Source organism: Mesoplodon bidens (genome assembly GCF_964165515.1).
Source record: "Mesoplodon bidens genome assembly, chromosome: 17".
NCBI lineage: Eukaryota > Metazoa > Chordata > Mammalia > Artiodactyla > Ziphiidae > Mesoplodon > Mesoplodon bidens.
Window position 1 is genome coordinate 32,260,210 of NC_138174.1, and position 14,584 is coordinate 32,274,793.

Consider the following 14,584-nt stretch of genomic DNA (forward strand, 5'->3'; position numbering starts at 1 on the left):
TGATGTCTAAATTTTGTTGCTAGATTGTGATATATTTTAACAGAGAATGCTTTACACATATTGAACTTTAAAATTAGGACAAAGCATTTAAATAAAAAATCCATATTATTAATATATCTGTACCAACTATAATTTGCCTTTATACATGTTATTAAGTATATTAAGTTAAATATGCATGTTATTAAATATTTATGGTTAATATACCATAAATATTTGTTTTTTTAGGTAAAGATAGACCTGTTCCACCAGGATCAGCCATGCCTGTGAAAACAGATACTTTGGGGAAAAATTAACTGGAATATACCCATCTGAGGACTTGGTCTCCCTCTCAAGAAATAATTCATCAGAATGCTTGATTCAATCTGTTTAATTATTTTATTCTGGCATCTTAATGTTTGACCATCAATCACACCCAGTCAGATTATATATAAAATATTAACATTAGATTGTCATTGGAGATTCATGTTTAAAATAAAATTTTAATAATGCATAGTTAGAAAACAAGGAAAAAGGAGAAATTTTTATAAATAGGTTTTTAATCCAGACATAACATGGAATAAAAATGCCAAGAAAAAATGTAAAGTCTCAAACTTCAGATACAATTAAAAAAAAAAACTAAGGTAAATAATAGACTTACTAAAATATGTTAAAAGGCTGTTATAAAAGAAAATGAATAGGCAGTCCTGAAGTGATAATCCAAAAATTCGGCTTCTAATTTCATCAACAGAATCCCTTTAAAAAATTTATATTTCAAATAGCTTAAAAAATGTATAACAACATAAGATCTGCCAGAACCTGGAGCATGTTAGTGATATTCATTGGAAGGAGGCAATTTCTGGAATTTTCAAAACATTTTTTATCCAATGGCTGGAGTTTCAAAATGTATAGTAGAGGGGGAAAAAAATCTATCATTTTAAGGTTTCCTGAAATAAATTAAGATTCCTTTCAAGTTCTTGTCTCTTGGAGATGCTGAAGGGAGAGTATGGTTGCAGACAAATGTGACACTCAACTCTAACTAGGTGAGTAGGAGTCGAAGAGACTACCACAGCCAAACCCTAATTCGGGGCACAGCTAACTTTCATTCTAACTCAAACCCCATCCCCACCCTAGCTGTAAGCTCTTCCTTCATACCTATTTTAAAATGCAATGGTCTATTTAGGAATAATGAATTTTTATGGTTTAAGGTTCCATTATTTTCATTATATAGGGAGATTTGGATTCAATTCTGAAATGCCATCCAGTCTCTGTGGTTCTTTGGCAGCTCCACGTGTTTTGCTAAACAGTAGCTTTTGAGCAAAATGCTTGAACAGTTTGGCCCTAGGACGTATTTTAAGAACAGTCATGCCTGGCAAGGGCATGTAACAGCTACCATTCAACAATTCACCAGACAAAAATGAGGACTGGGTCACTGCCAGCTATAATTCCTGGATCTCAAAATTTTTAATAATTAATATGAAGAAAAAGACAATGAATGCCACTTTTTAAAATTTTCATTCATATTAGCAGTTTATATTAGGACCTACAACTTTCCAAAAGTTACATCTGTACAAAAGGTTGTCACAAAACTAATCACCAAATATGCTCCCAGTCCACCCATTTGTCTATAAATGAAAGTTTAATTAATAAGATGAAATGTAGCACAGATATGTACATTATAGATTTAGTTTCTAACTAGTAAACTCAGATCTACATTGGATTATGATACTTTAAAATGAGAACGGATCACCCAGGAAATAATCATTTGTGGTTAAACTAACATTATGAAGTCATTAATAACTCCTGTTTTTGAATAATGGTTTTAGTTGTATGGTAACAACTAAAAGAGTTTTGGAGTTACTTGGTATAAATAATTGCATTTTCTAGATTTAGCAGAATTTTTTTAATATAAATTACTGAAATGTTTACTTCCTCATATAAACACTAGGTGTTTGGCACATTTTGTTTAAATATTCATGTATGTTAACAAAAGGACATACATGCATATATGATTAGATTGTCCCCTTATTTTTAAATCACTTTAAATATTTGATTGGGAAACTTGTTAGCAACAAGTCTTTGCTTTTGGACCACTCAGTGATCACTTAGTTGTCTGTGTTCTTGCCCAATTCTCTCCCCTGATGTGAGAGAAAGGGGAAGGGAATCTATCAGGGGCTTGTCACTAGCCTGGATGGAACATCCTCATCAAGGCACTGACCAGTGTGCCTTTTATCCACTAATTCAAATGAACAAAATCTGTTTGCTCAGAAACACACACTTATACCGCAATGTCTGCCTTCAAATTAAAGGTCATCTCTACAGTTTCCATCTGTAGTTGACTAAAGGAATATTATGAATTTTAAACCCCTAATTATAACCCCCGTCTATTGTTGAAAGAAATATCTGCAACAGAAACCAAAGTTTCTTGGTTGGCTCTTACCTCTGTCAACTCTTCGTTGTGTGTTTTCCTCCTTATAGCTATAGCTCTCCTATTTAGGCCTGTTCGGAACAGGCTCCCTCAGCGAGGGCAATGCAGTACAGGTGTGTACAGTTCCTGGTTCCTGGCCCTCGCCTGAAGGTTGTCCTTCAGCCTCTGCAGACAGATGCTCTGGGGGCTGATTGCTCAGTTTTGGGACTTCCCTGCCTTCCTCTGCCCCTGGGAGGTTGTGTCATCTTCACTTCCCTTTACTGGGCAGGCTGCTTTTCTCCTGTGTCTGCTCCCCGGCCCTAAGTTGACAGAGTATTTACCTGCCATCTGGTGTGTCCAAACTACTGGGTTGAATTTCAGTTTTATTTCTGAAAATCCCAATCTTTGTAACATTATGTTAAGAACTGTCAGAATTCCTTCATTTAACTTCTTTTCTGGTGGTTAGGTCTTCCATCTGCTTAAATGTATAAATGTGTTTCACCTTTCCTGATTTTTAATATTTGCTCTTAGGAAAACAGGAATTGCAACTGGAGGGCAAAATGCACATTTCATCAATACAGATGAGAACAATTTATTCCCACCTTGGCTGTGGATAACACTCTGTTCCCCAATGTCTATAACCAGGGCCTGGCTCATAGTTCTAATTAATTAACTTTATTAACTTGGAGCTGAAAGGAGGTGACAACTTAAACAAGGAAATAAAAGGCAGTGGACCTCGCAGACTAGTTCCATGTAACTGCTTTTTAACTGGAGGTAAAAGAACAGTCACTTGCTTATTGTATGTCATAAAGCAGAAGAGATGCTTAGATAGACTGCAGAGCACAGTCTGCTTCCAGCTAATCCATGGAATATGGTAATTACAAAAAAAAAGAAGCAATATTTTTCATTTAGTGCAAGTAACAAGTTTATTTTCTTTGATGTAGAATTAACAGAGTTAATTTCATGCCCCCAATGAGGTAAAATTGCAACATTTGTATAGGAAAGCTTTCCTTGAAACACTTCAGATCTTTGTTAAAGTTATTGATTGTCAGATCAGAGAATCTGCAATTTCAAGTTTGTTCACAGAAATTTAAAAATTCCTTATTTGGGAAGTTTCAAAATGGCAATTCGATCCTAGAGTCCTAATTACTGGGTGGGGGCGGTGTGGCGCGGGGGGACTGCTCTCCCGGCTAAGAGTTTTGGCAGCACTGTAATACTGTGTACATCCGCTTTATACAAAGGCATGTACATTTTGCAAAGAGAGAGCATATATTCCTATTTATCATTTTTGGAACTGTGTTCAATTGCTGTATAGTCTCCTACAGGGTCTAATTAACATGAATTCAACAATGATGATAATGAGCTCACCAATCATTTCCTCATAGCTGTTATATTCAGTTTTATGTCTTCCGTGTACACTGATAGCATACAGATCCCAATTAAAGAGAAACCTGGGCCTATATAAATAACATAAATGAAATATACATGGGTATGTAGCAAGACTTGAGGTTGATGATTTGATGTTCATGAATGTTGGAAAATACTAAAGTAAGAATTACAGTGACTTGGGAAGATGGTATTTTCTTAAGGACACACTGCTGAACACATGGCCACCTACCTGCTCTCTAAAGCATTATATAAAAATTCAACCACCAAATACAGAACACATGAACACCAGGAGACAAAAAGAGCATTAAAGTCCATTACAATCTTGAATAAGCCAAGACCTCAAGTACGTAGGAAAAGCACTACAATCATGTATTGAGTTTTATTTTTCTAATATATATCATAATTTAAAACCATATAAAGTCACTTATATAAGAAGCAATTTTTTCAAGTGGTATAGCTTAGAGCACGGCTTTATATTTGGCTTAATCATTTTTACCACTTTAATTTATAAAGCTCGTAATCTTGCCAGCAGGGCTTCAACTTCAGGAATGGATTCGTTTTTAGAAACAGAGCCAAGAAGTTCCATTTCCTTTTTTCTGTTGCTTTCTACATTACAGGCTTCCTTCTCAGCTGCCTTGATCCTCTCGGTAGATGTGTGAGCGTCTAGATTATAATTAAGCTCCTTGGTGACTGCAGTCCTTGTGGAGCTGCAATTGATATTGTAGTGTGAATGTGACCCTTCTGTCAACTGCAACTTCTGATTTTCTACAGTAAGGAAGAAAGAAACATAAAACTTATCACTGTGATAAGCAAGCACTGTGCACATTATGAAACATTAAAGTAATTATTATCAACAAACAAGTCCTCTTAGACTAAACTAAAAAATATTCAAAAGAGTAACGTAGATTTAAAATAAACAAGCAGAGGTTAAGAATAAGCTAAAAAATATAAATAGACAACTATTTCATTAGCAGACACAGATATGGAGAACAAACTAGTGGTTACCAGTGAGGAGAGGGAAGTGGGGAGGGGCAATATAGGGGTAGAGGATTAAGAGGTACAAATTATTAGGTATAAAATAAGCTAAAAGGATATATTGTATAACAGAAAATGTAGCCAATATTTTATAATAACTATAAATGGAATATAACCTTTAAAAATTGTGAATCAGTATATTGTACACCTGTAACATATAATTTTGTATATCAACTATACTTCAATTAAAATTAATTAACTAATTTTAAAAGTAAATAAATTTTTTAAAATTTTAAAATAAATGTTTGCTGAATTAGAAAAAAATAAAATAAACATGCAGAGGTTAAGAATAAGCTAAAAAATATAAATAGACAACTATTTCGTTAGCATTAATACTTATTTCCTACTTCTTCTGTGCCTGAAATGCCCATCACTCAGTTATTAGCAAGGCTTGGTTCTGCATTTCATTTAGGTCTCTGCTCAAATGCTATCGAGAGAGGCCGTCTCTGACCATCCATCTAAAATAGCACTCACCTTTTCATTGCTCTATCTTCTTACACTCATCTTTCCCTTCACAGAACTTATAACCACCGGACACATCATATACTTGTTTACTTGTCTGTTGTCTATCTATCTCTTTACTAGAATGTAAGCTCCAAGATAGCAAGGACATTGTTCTAAATACTGCTGTAACGTCGGTGCCTAGGATGGCCGTGGAGCACAGTGGATGCTCAGTAAATATGCATTGGGCAAAGAATTTATTTCTACACTCTATGACCCAAGACAGGCATTAGTTTGAATAATAAAAAGATTAATTTCCTTTTTAAACAAATCCAAGGAGGAAAGTTTCTAATAGGAATTTTAAAATTCAATGCTTTCTTTCAAAAAAAATACTGAATTTGGCAAGCAAATTGTTAAAACTTCCTAGCAAATCAAAATAATGTCATAATTTGCCAAATACGTACCCCTATATTCATACAGACCTATAACCTATACACACATATATATTCTTTCATTGGTAAGTGACAGTGATCCAGACTTATCCAGGCTGTGAGGAGAGAGGTGTAATAGCTAACGGCTAAATGGTGATAGCTGATTGACTTTCCCAAAGAGCAACAGATTTTCTTTTAATTAACTTGACTCTCACACTGCACAACCTTATGAGTGATCTCTCTCGTAGATCTTAAATTAAAAAAAAAATACAGACACCCTCAATATTCATGTAACCTTGAACAGAGCTTGAAAATGGCTTCAACAAACTTGACATGACATTTAAAGTTTTTTGGTTATTTGCAGAGAGATGTTCCATTATCCCAATAGTGATTACTTTGGAGCAGAAGCAGTCACTCATGACAGTGTGTTTTATGTGAGTGTGTTTTATTCCAACCGAAAACAGCTTGTACATTAAAAGGTGGCTGCTGAAGATATTTACTGCACTGTCATTTCCTGACCAGGGGCTTCCGGTGATGGATGAGTATTTTACACACTTTCCTGGACAATCTCAACAAATTTTAGAAGTCTGATCACTTTTTAGCTCTTGGAAGAAAATAAATACACTTTTCCTATCATCACCTTCCCTAACAGGTGGGCAATTTTTACTCACAAGTTACTAACAGTTCAGTGACTTTCTCTTAGAGCTGTTTATGCTCTATAGTTTATAATGTACATATCATGTTTGCAGTAAAAAAGCACAGCTGACACTCTATTCCTACAATTTCCATGAGCGCACAAATTTATTTCTTTTCTAGCACCCACTATCCTGCCCCAAGGTGTTTGAAAACTGCATCGTAGCTAAGTGAAAATTTTTAGTCAGTTTACTGCTCCTTCCCCCAAAACGTTCCTACCTTTTCTTGTCATTTGATTTCTTGTAAACGACTCCATCGTGATGATATCTCCAACAAACTAGTTTATTCTGCCGCTGGGCAACTCTCATTACATTTTTGACGACAGGGAAGAGGTTAAATTGGCTAAAATGTGGGTCTGTAATATACATAAATAAAGTATTCTGCACCTTCCCTGGCTATAATGTATCAAGCCCAATTCCACATGTGGCAAAGTGAAAAGAGCATGGGATTTTAAGGTAAATCTGGGTTGAAATCCAACCCCTTGGCCCTAACAAGTTATCTCACCTCTTTGAGTCTCAGGTTCTAATAATCAATCTCCAAGAGAACTAAAGGAAAAGATGTGGGTGACACCTCCTTTGTGGTACCTCCCTCCAAGCTTTCCAAGGGAGGCTTCTACCACCCAAGGCTTGTTCAGATGCTCTGACCTTTCTGACTTTCTGGTGACCATACCCATGAGAGCTGAAATGCCATTCTATTAATAGCTTGTATTTATGTAGCACCTTTATTTCTAAAGCATCTGTTGCACTTGAAACATTGCCACTGTCATTTTATAGATTGAGAGGTAAAAAGCAAAAGGAGGTTAAGTCATTTGCTTAGACTTAGTTACTGAGTAAATCAGTGGCAGAAGCCAAATGCTGTCTCTGGAGATAGTAAGGCTGTCTTAAAGAAATTTAAAAAGCTTTTTGCCAAGAAAAAGTGCTAAGTAATTCAAAGCTAAGTTTCATAAAAACGATATCCTGTACTTAAACTTCAAAATGCTTTCTGACACATTTAATACGCCCAATAACTTTGTAAAGCAGATAGTATACCTATGTAAACTACCTCAGCACTGTATCTCCAAGGTCACACATAGACTCCTTTTCTCTCCTGGTATTACTTAAGTTCCTGACTGCGAACTTCAAGTTGGACCTTTATTCACTACAGTTCCCTAGCACTCATTGTCCATTCTCCTAGACAACCCTTTCAGCCCTTCTTCTCTCCCATCAAACGTCCAACCCGTTCTCCTTCACTCTCATTTCACTCACTCATAGAAGCAATCAGAAGAGAACTCCCATAAGCTTCCTGTGCCCCCGACACCTATATGCTGATTGCAGGCACGCCCACTTCTTCCCTCCTGGGGATCTCCTGTGCTCCCCTCTGAGGACAACCAACCCCTCAAGGTGGGTGCCAGCTTGTCCATCCCTCTGGCAGCTGTGCCCTCTTTCTACTGCACTGTAAAGGTTTCCTTCTTCATGCAATCATTCCCCTCAGCATGTAAGTACTATGTAGTAACAGTCCCAATCTTTAGGGAAAAAAAAAATCTCGATTTGATTCCACATCCTGCTCCATTTACTGCTTCCATTGTTGACTGCCTTTGTAGCAAAACATCTCAGAAGAATTGCCCATACTACTGTCTCATTTCCTCTCTTCCCATTTTTCTCTTGAACTCACTCCAGTCATGCTTTTGACACTTTACTCTTCTGAAACAGTTCTCGTCCAGGTCACTAATAAACTAGTGTTACCAAAAACAAGACCTGTATACCCACTTGGATATTTTTGTCCTCCTTTACTTGACCTATACCAGATCCAAGGATGAAATGCCTAGCAGAGCCTGGGTTTTTCTTTACTGTTTGCTCTTTGAACTTCTTTGGACCCTTAGGTGGATAACAGTGGGTGGCCAATGCAGGCAAAAGTGTTTCCACCGTACTGAGAAAACTCCAGATAGTTGTGGGCTAGCTTTAGGGACAAAATGATAAGAAGAAAAACCAAGCTGGCATGTAACGCTTCTGTGGTGTTAGGTGGAGAATCTTTCATGAGAAGCAATAGACAAGATAGTATAAAATGGAAAGAGGTCATTCCTGAGACCACTGAAGAAATAAAAAAGAAAGTAAGGGGCTTATTTTAGAATGAGCTTATAGTTGTTAGAAATTCCTAGATAACACTTCTTCACTCCAGCCCTCACATTTATCTCTCAGCATCCCAACAGCCCCCATCTGGGTCCCCAGCCTTGGGAGGCCCAAACTGTGGAACTGAGGGAGTCACACCATAAACTGCAAAATGACAAATGAAGTTGGGTTGGAGAATGAATCTCCTGTCCCACTGCAAACTAGAGAAAATGTTTACAAGTAGAGAAGGCTCTCAAGTTGCAAGTTCACTTTTATACAGAAATTTTATTACAATGTTGGTTCAAGGCCAGGTGTCTTTTGCCATTACTATTATTTTGAGAGTCCACTATTGGTGGTTTTATGTGGGTTGAACTGGAGACCCAAATTCTACACAAAAACATGCACTTAGTTTATAAATAGTTCACTTCAAACATGAGGGGGATACCACAACCCTGCGAGTTGGCGAAAACTCTATGTAGGTGTTCAGAGGTATGAAATAAATTGTAATTGGAGGCCAGTGGGCTCATAACCTTTTTTATATGAAAGTAGTTCCAAATACAAGACGACACTCTCGGACACATGGACTCTTCCAGTGGAAGATAAGGCTGAGTGTCAATAAAAAGAGAAGCATTTTTTATTTCCCCTCAAGTCAAATTCTTACCAATACACATTTTTAAATGGAAACAAAAAACATTAAGGCAAAGTAGAATGATTGCTTAACTCTCCAAACATAGGAAGCTTGTGCTATTATTTTATGAACTGAATCCAAGTTTTTTTTTTTTTTTTTTTTTTTTTTGCCTTTAAGACACTATAATCGATGTCTGTGAAGAGAAGTATGATCTATCTAGGACTATTGCCAATATCCAGGCCCTTGGTGATTGGAGTACAGATGGGCAAGGACCAGCTGCCTTTCTTAGTGCTAGGTCAGTAAGGAAATCCAATCCACACATCTTGTATTTATGTTTCTGTGGAAATATTAAACAAGGTGAGAATATATGCTGTTTTCCTTTAAGATAGGAAAACTCACTTATTTCAATTTAATTCCTCATATGATTCTTACTATTAAGAATTGATTCTGGAGTCCCACAACAGCTTTTTCCTGAAATTAAATGAAAAGTTGAAAATTGTTCAAAAGTTGAATGGCTCTCAAATACGGAGAACCCACTAGACTTAAAAAAGAGAGAGAGAGAGAGAGAGAGTAAAAGCCTTAAACCACATCCGGGGCTGGATCCCACATGACCTTGGCAGACTACAGATTTGGATGACAAAGAAAGCTAAAAACAAACAAACAAACAAAAAACCACCCCCAAACCCACCATCCTGAGCTAACTTTTGCATTGTTTCTTTTTTTTTAAAAAAAATTAATTAATTAATTTATTTATTTTTGGCTGCTTGGGTCTTTGTTGCTGTGCATGGGCTTTCTCTAGTTGCAGCGAGCGGGTGCTCCTCCTCTTTGTGGTGCACAGGCTTCTCATTGTGGTGGCTTCTCTTGTTGTGGAGCATGGGCTCTAGGCATGCAGACTTCAGTAGTGGTGGCACGTGGTCTCAGTAGTTGTGGCTCGCAGGCTCTAGAGTGCAGGCTTCAGTAGTTGTGGCACACAGGCTTAGTTGCTCTGCGGCATGTGGGATCTTCCTGGACCAGGGCTCGAACCCGTGTCCCCTGCATTGGCAGGCGGATTCTTAATCACTGCACCACCAGGGAAGTCCCTGCATTGCTCCTTAAGTAACACAAAAGACATAGGAACTAGGAAAGTTGCTGACAAAAATGAAAATATAAACATATGCAACTTGGCATCTAAATGAGAAAATATTTCAGCCAACAGCTGTTATGCTTCCTGAACTAAGAAGGCAAGGCTAAGGCCCTGGCTGACAGCCCTTGCGGAAAACCCTCTCTGCTACAGGAAATCTCAGTTATGGTTCAGAAAGAGGCATTATTCCCTTTAAGTCGGTATTGATCCTCCATCACATTGTGGTTCTAATGGGCACTGGATTCTCAGAAGTGCCAAGTCTCAGATGAAATATAAAATTGAGCTCCTGCCTTTTGTGGTCAATGGTGAGGCCGTGGCAGCTTTGACAGGAGGAATAATGTAGAACTCTGGTGTTCTAAATTGACTGCACCTATTCAGTCTTCCTGAAAGTTGATCTCTCCTTAAAATTCTTTACCTTTTGCTCTTAACTATTACTTTGACCTACTAAGTAGCTGTTTGTTTCACCCCAGCAATGCCATTACTTTGACAGGAGAAGAAAATGACCCATAAATATAATTTTTAAAGCACTACTGGGTCTACATGATAGTAAAATGTGTGACAAATATATGTTTTTAATCTATGCAATAACTGAAGTTAGTGCTGGCCGCCAGCAGCCCATATCCCTGTGGTTTTTCTTACCGCTGATTTACTGATGCTATAAATAATTGTCTTCCCTTTGCTTCATTTTGCTGTTTATTTTATCTTTTGTATTGAAAATATATAAAAATGATAAAAAGAGCAAAAAGGGCATTTTGTATAGTTAAAATCTTTTAGGAGTGCCAAGAAACTCTTATTGAAACCAATTATGTAGAAACAAAAATAACAAAACAAAGCAGTTACTCCCCTAATTCTAACAAAATAGACAAGACAGAGATGATAGATAAAAGTTATTTCTGAATAAAGGAGATAATTGACAATTAAATTAGAAGGTTTTTTGCATAAACTCATCATATATACACTTCTATTCAGTCTTGGTCTATTTCACTGCCCTTTAAATAAAAATTTAAAGACAGCACTGCCATTTTACAATTTCCTATACTGGCCTTCCTAATTTGACACAGTGTGAGAAGGAACTAGAGATGCTGCAGGCTCCTGGGCACAGGACAACCAGGATAAATCCAGCTCTTTTCTCTAAAGGGAATAGTAATGCAAACCCTTCTAGTCAATTGCTTATCTTTCTGATTTGTAATATATTACCTGAATTGAATGTCCCACTCTATATTTGCTTCCCTCTTTCTCACCTTTCTACCCAGTTATTAACAAATTCTAATTTGGCTTTCAGCCATACCTCTCTGTTAAAACTGCTCCTTACAAGATTATCAGAAGCCTCAAAATCCCTCAACTCAATGGAATTTTCCCATGCTTCATTTTCTCTTACAGTTGCAACACTTCAGAGTGTGTGTACTAAAGAATTTGGTTAGTCTTTTTCCCATTCCTGGGCCCCTCAGACCATGCCTAATAATTTATGCTAATGAGGTGACTCATGATGGGACCCTATTTAGTTTGTGGTAATGAGTGATTCAGAATGGGGGATGGCCAAATCAGAAAGACCAATCATGTGACTGGAGGGTTAGAAGGTGGAGACTGAGTTCAATCATGTGGCCTATCAATCATGCCCAAGTAATGAAGCCTCAGTACAAACTATGGGCACTGAGGATCAGGTGAATTTTCTTGGTTGGCAATAAGTATTATCACACACTGACAATATGATGTATACTGTCACACACTGATGCGCTGGGGGGTGGAGGGTAATATATCCCTGAGGACAGCAGAAGTTTTATGTTTGGAACCTGTTTGGCTGGTTCTGGCTTGTGTCCTTTTGCTATAACAAAGCTACAATAGCAAGTAGAGCATTTTCTTGAATTCTAGGAGTCATTCTAGTGACTTACTAAACCTGAGGGGATAGTGAAAACCCCTAAATTTGTACCCAAATGGTCAGAAGTGTGGGAGGACTTTGGAGCCCTCAAATTTGCAGCTAGTGTATGAAGTAAGGGCAGTCATTTAGAGGACTGTGACTTGTAAAGTTTGGCCTAACTCTGGACAGCTGGTGTCATAAGTCATTACAGAATGTTATCTATAACTTAGTATCATCGCCTTACCTTTATGCATAGATATTCTATAGTTTGCAAGCAATTCCCCACACATCTACTCATTTTACTCTTATAACACTCCTGTAAGATAAGTGACATGGATGTATTTACCTTGTTTTACATAGAGTTGAGGCAGCAGACATAACTTTCAGGCAGAGCCAGAGACAAAACTCAAGTCTTCAGACCCCTGGTTAGCACCTTCCATCACGACAAGGCCCTTTACCATGCTTACTCTTTCACTTATTGATGATTCATTCTTAGTCTTCTAATTTACTTTACCTTCTCAGACCTTCCAAACACAAGGATACCTCTCTTCGTGTGGCCATTTCTCATGGTTAGATCCGTGGCTCATTTCTGTCCTTTCTACATTCTCTTTACCAAGATCTCACAGCTTCAACCATCTCCTCTAGGAAGGAGATGTCCACATCTGCATCTCCAGCCCTAATGGGAGAGCTTTGGTACTGTGCCTACCTCAGCATTTCCACCTAAATGCCCTGCCATAATCACACAACACATTTTCGAGTCAAACTTTCACATTCAAAGCAACTTCCTCTTTACACTAACATACCAAAACCAATCATAGCATCTGTTTACCAGTCCTGCTATCTGTCACTGACAGCTGTCTCGGCTACCAGGCACTTGTGGTCACCAGTGTGTGGCTTAGTAGCTATTAAATAATTTATTTATTTATAAATTATAAATAATCAGTTGGTCTGGTGGTTTATAAGGACAAGAAGGTAGGAAAATTACACAGGGATATGGTTTGATATTACAGTTATTAAACACATACTATATATTAAACCCTTTACATGTTATTTAAAAAATTTTCCAACAACACTAAAATATAGGTATTACCAACTGTTTCATAACTGAGGAAACTGAGGTTTAGAGAAGTTCATGAACTGTCAAGGCCACACAGACTTTGATATTTGCTTCTGGGAAACCCAGTCCAAATCTTATTCCCCCCATGCATGGCTCTGGGGGCACATGACGAGGCCATGGCAAAAAGATACTGTGAAAGGTAAAGAGCACTTTATACTTTGGGATTTGAGGACAGGCCTATTCCCAGTGCTAATGACCAGGAAGGAAGCTGTTTTTCTGAAGCCATTTCTAAGTAGTATCATACAGTGTGTTTTCAAGTATTTTTCTTTATTTTTTATATTTCCTAATTCAATACTTATTAGATATTTAGAATGTACAGATTTTTTTTCTGAATGAGTAATGTATGCTATTTCAACTCCATTTCACTTTCATAGAATCATATAATATAGAATCATGTAATCTCAGGATTGGAAAGCCCTTAGTTAGTTGGTAGAACCACCTATCCAATGCTTGAATTCCATTTACTCAGCATTCTGTCAAGTGACTGTCTAGTCTAAGTTTGAAGACCTCCAGTCATAGCCTCACAATCTCACAAGGCAATATATTCCTCTACTAATTAAATGTTTTACTTTATATTTATCTAGTGTTTGTTCCCCTGAAATCTTAGTCACTAGCCCTACTGATTTTCCCACTAGGGCTATATTAAGAGAGTCTAATTTCTCTTCCACTCACCAGCCCTTCAAATACTTAAAGACAGCTATCACCCTCTCCAAATCTTTGAAAAGTCAAACAGCCACAATTTCTTCAACTGTCCCTACAGAGGTCATGAGCTGAAGTTATGGTTAAGTCAACTCATTAGTTAACCTGCTGTGTACTTATCTACCATGCTGACTCCTTGAAACATTTCGGGTCCTGTTATTTCTATGAACATACAAAACCATATTCATTTAGTAGTTCAAAATTACGTAAAAAAAACAAACCCAACTAGTGTATCCAGTACTATAACACAAAAGAATAATTTGCTCAGAGAATCCTTTTGAATATAACCTTTAAAAAATTTCCATGTAGACTTAATACTTGAAGTTGGAAAGGAACCAAGATAGCAGAGTAGAAGGATGTGCTCTCACTCCCTCTTGCGAGAAAACTAGAATCACAACTAGCTGCTGGACAATCATTGACAGGAAGACACTGGAACTCACCAAAAAAGATACCCCACATACAAAGACAAAGGAGAAGCCACAATGAGACGGCAGAAGGGGCGCAATCACAGTAAAATCAAATCCCATAACTGCTGGGTGGGCGACTCACAGACTGGAGAACACTTATACGACAGAAGTCCACCCACTGGAATGAAGGTTCTGAGCCCCACATCTGGCTTCCCAACCTGAGGGTCCGGCAACAGGAGGAGGTATTCCTAGAGCATCAGACTTTGAAGCCTAGTGGGAATTGACTGCAGGACTTCGACAGG

General features: G+C 37.5%; 1 protein-coding gene across 1 annotated transcript in view; it reads right to left on the reverse strand.

Moving 5' to 3' along the window:
• Window positions 1-392: 392 nt before the first annotated feature.
• The window catches only part of DIAPH3 (diaphanous related formin 3), a 538,397-nt gene continuing 524,205 nt past the window's right edge, over window positions 393-14,584 (reverse strand). Inside the window, exon 28 of the mRNA XM_081214488.1 lies at window positions 393-4,537. Within this exon, the coding sequence (XP_081070614.1) occupies window positions 4,278-4,537 (260 nt within the window). The 3' untranslated portion in view covers window positions 393-4,277. The remainder of the gene's footprint in view (window positions 4,538-14,584) is intronic.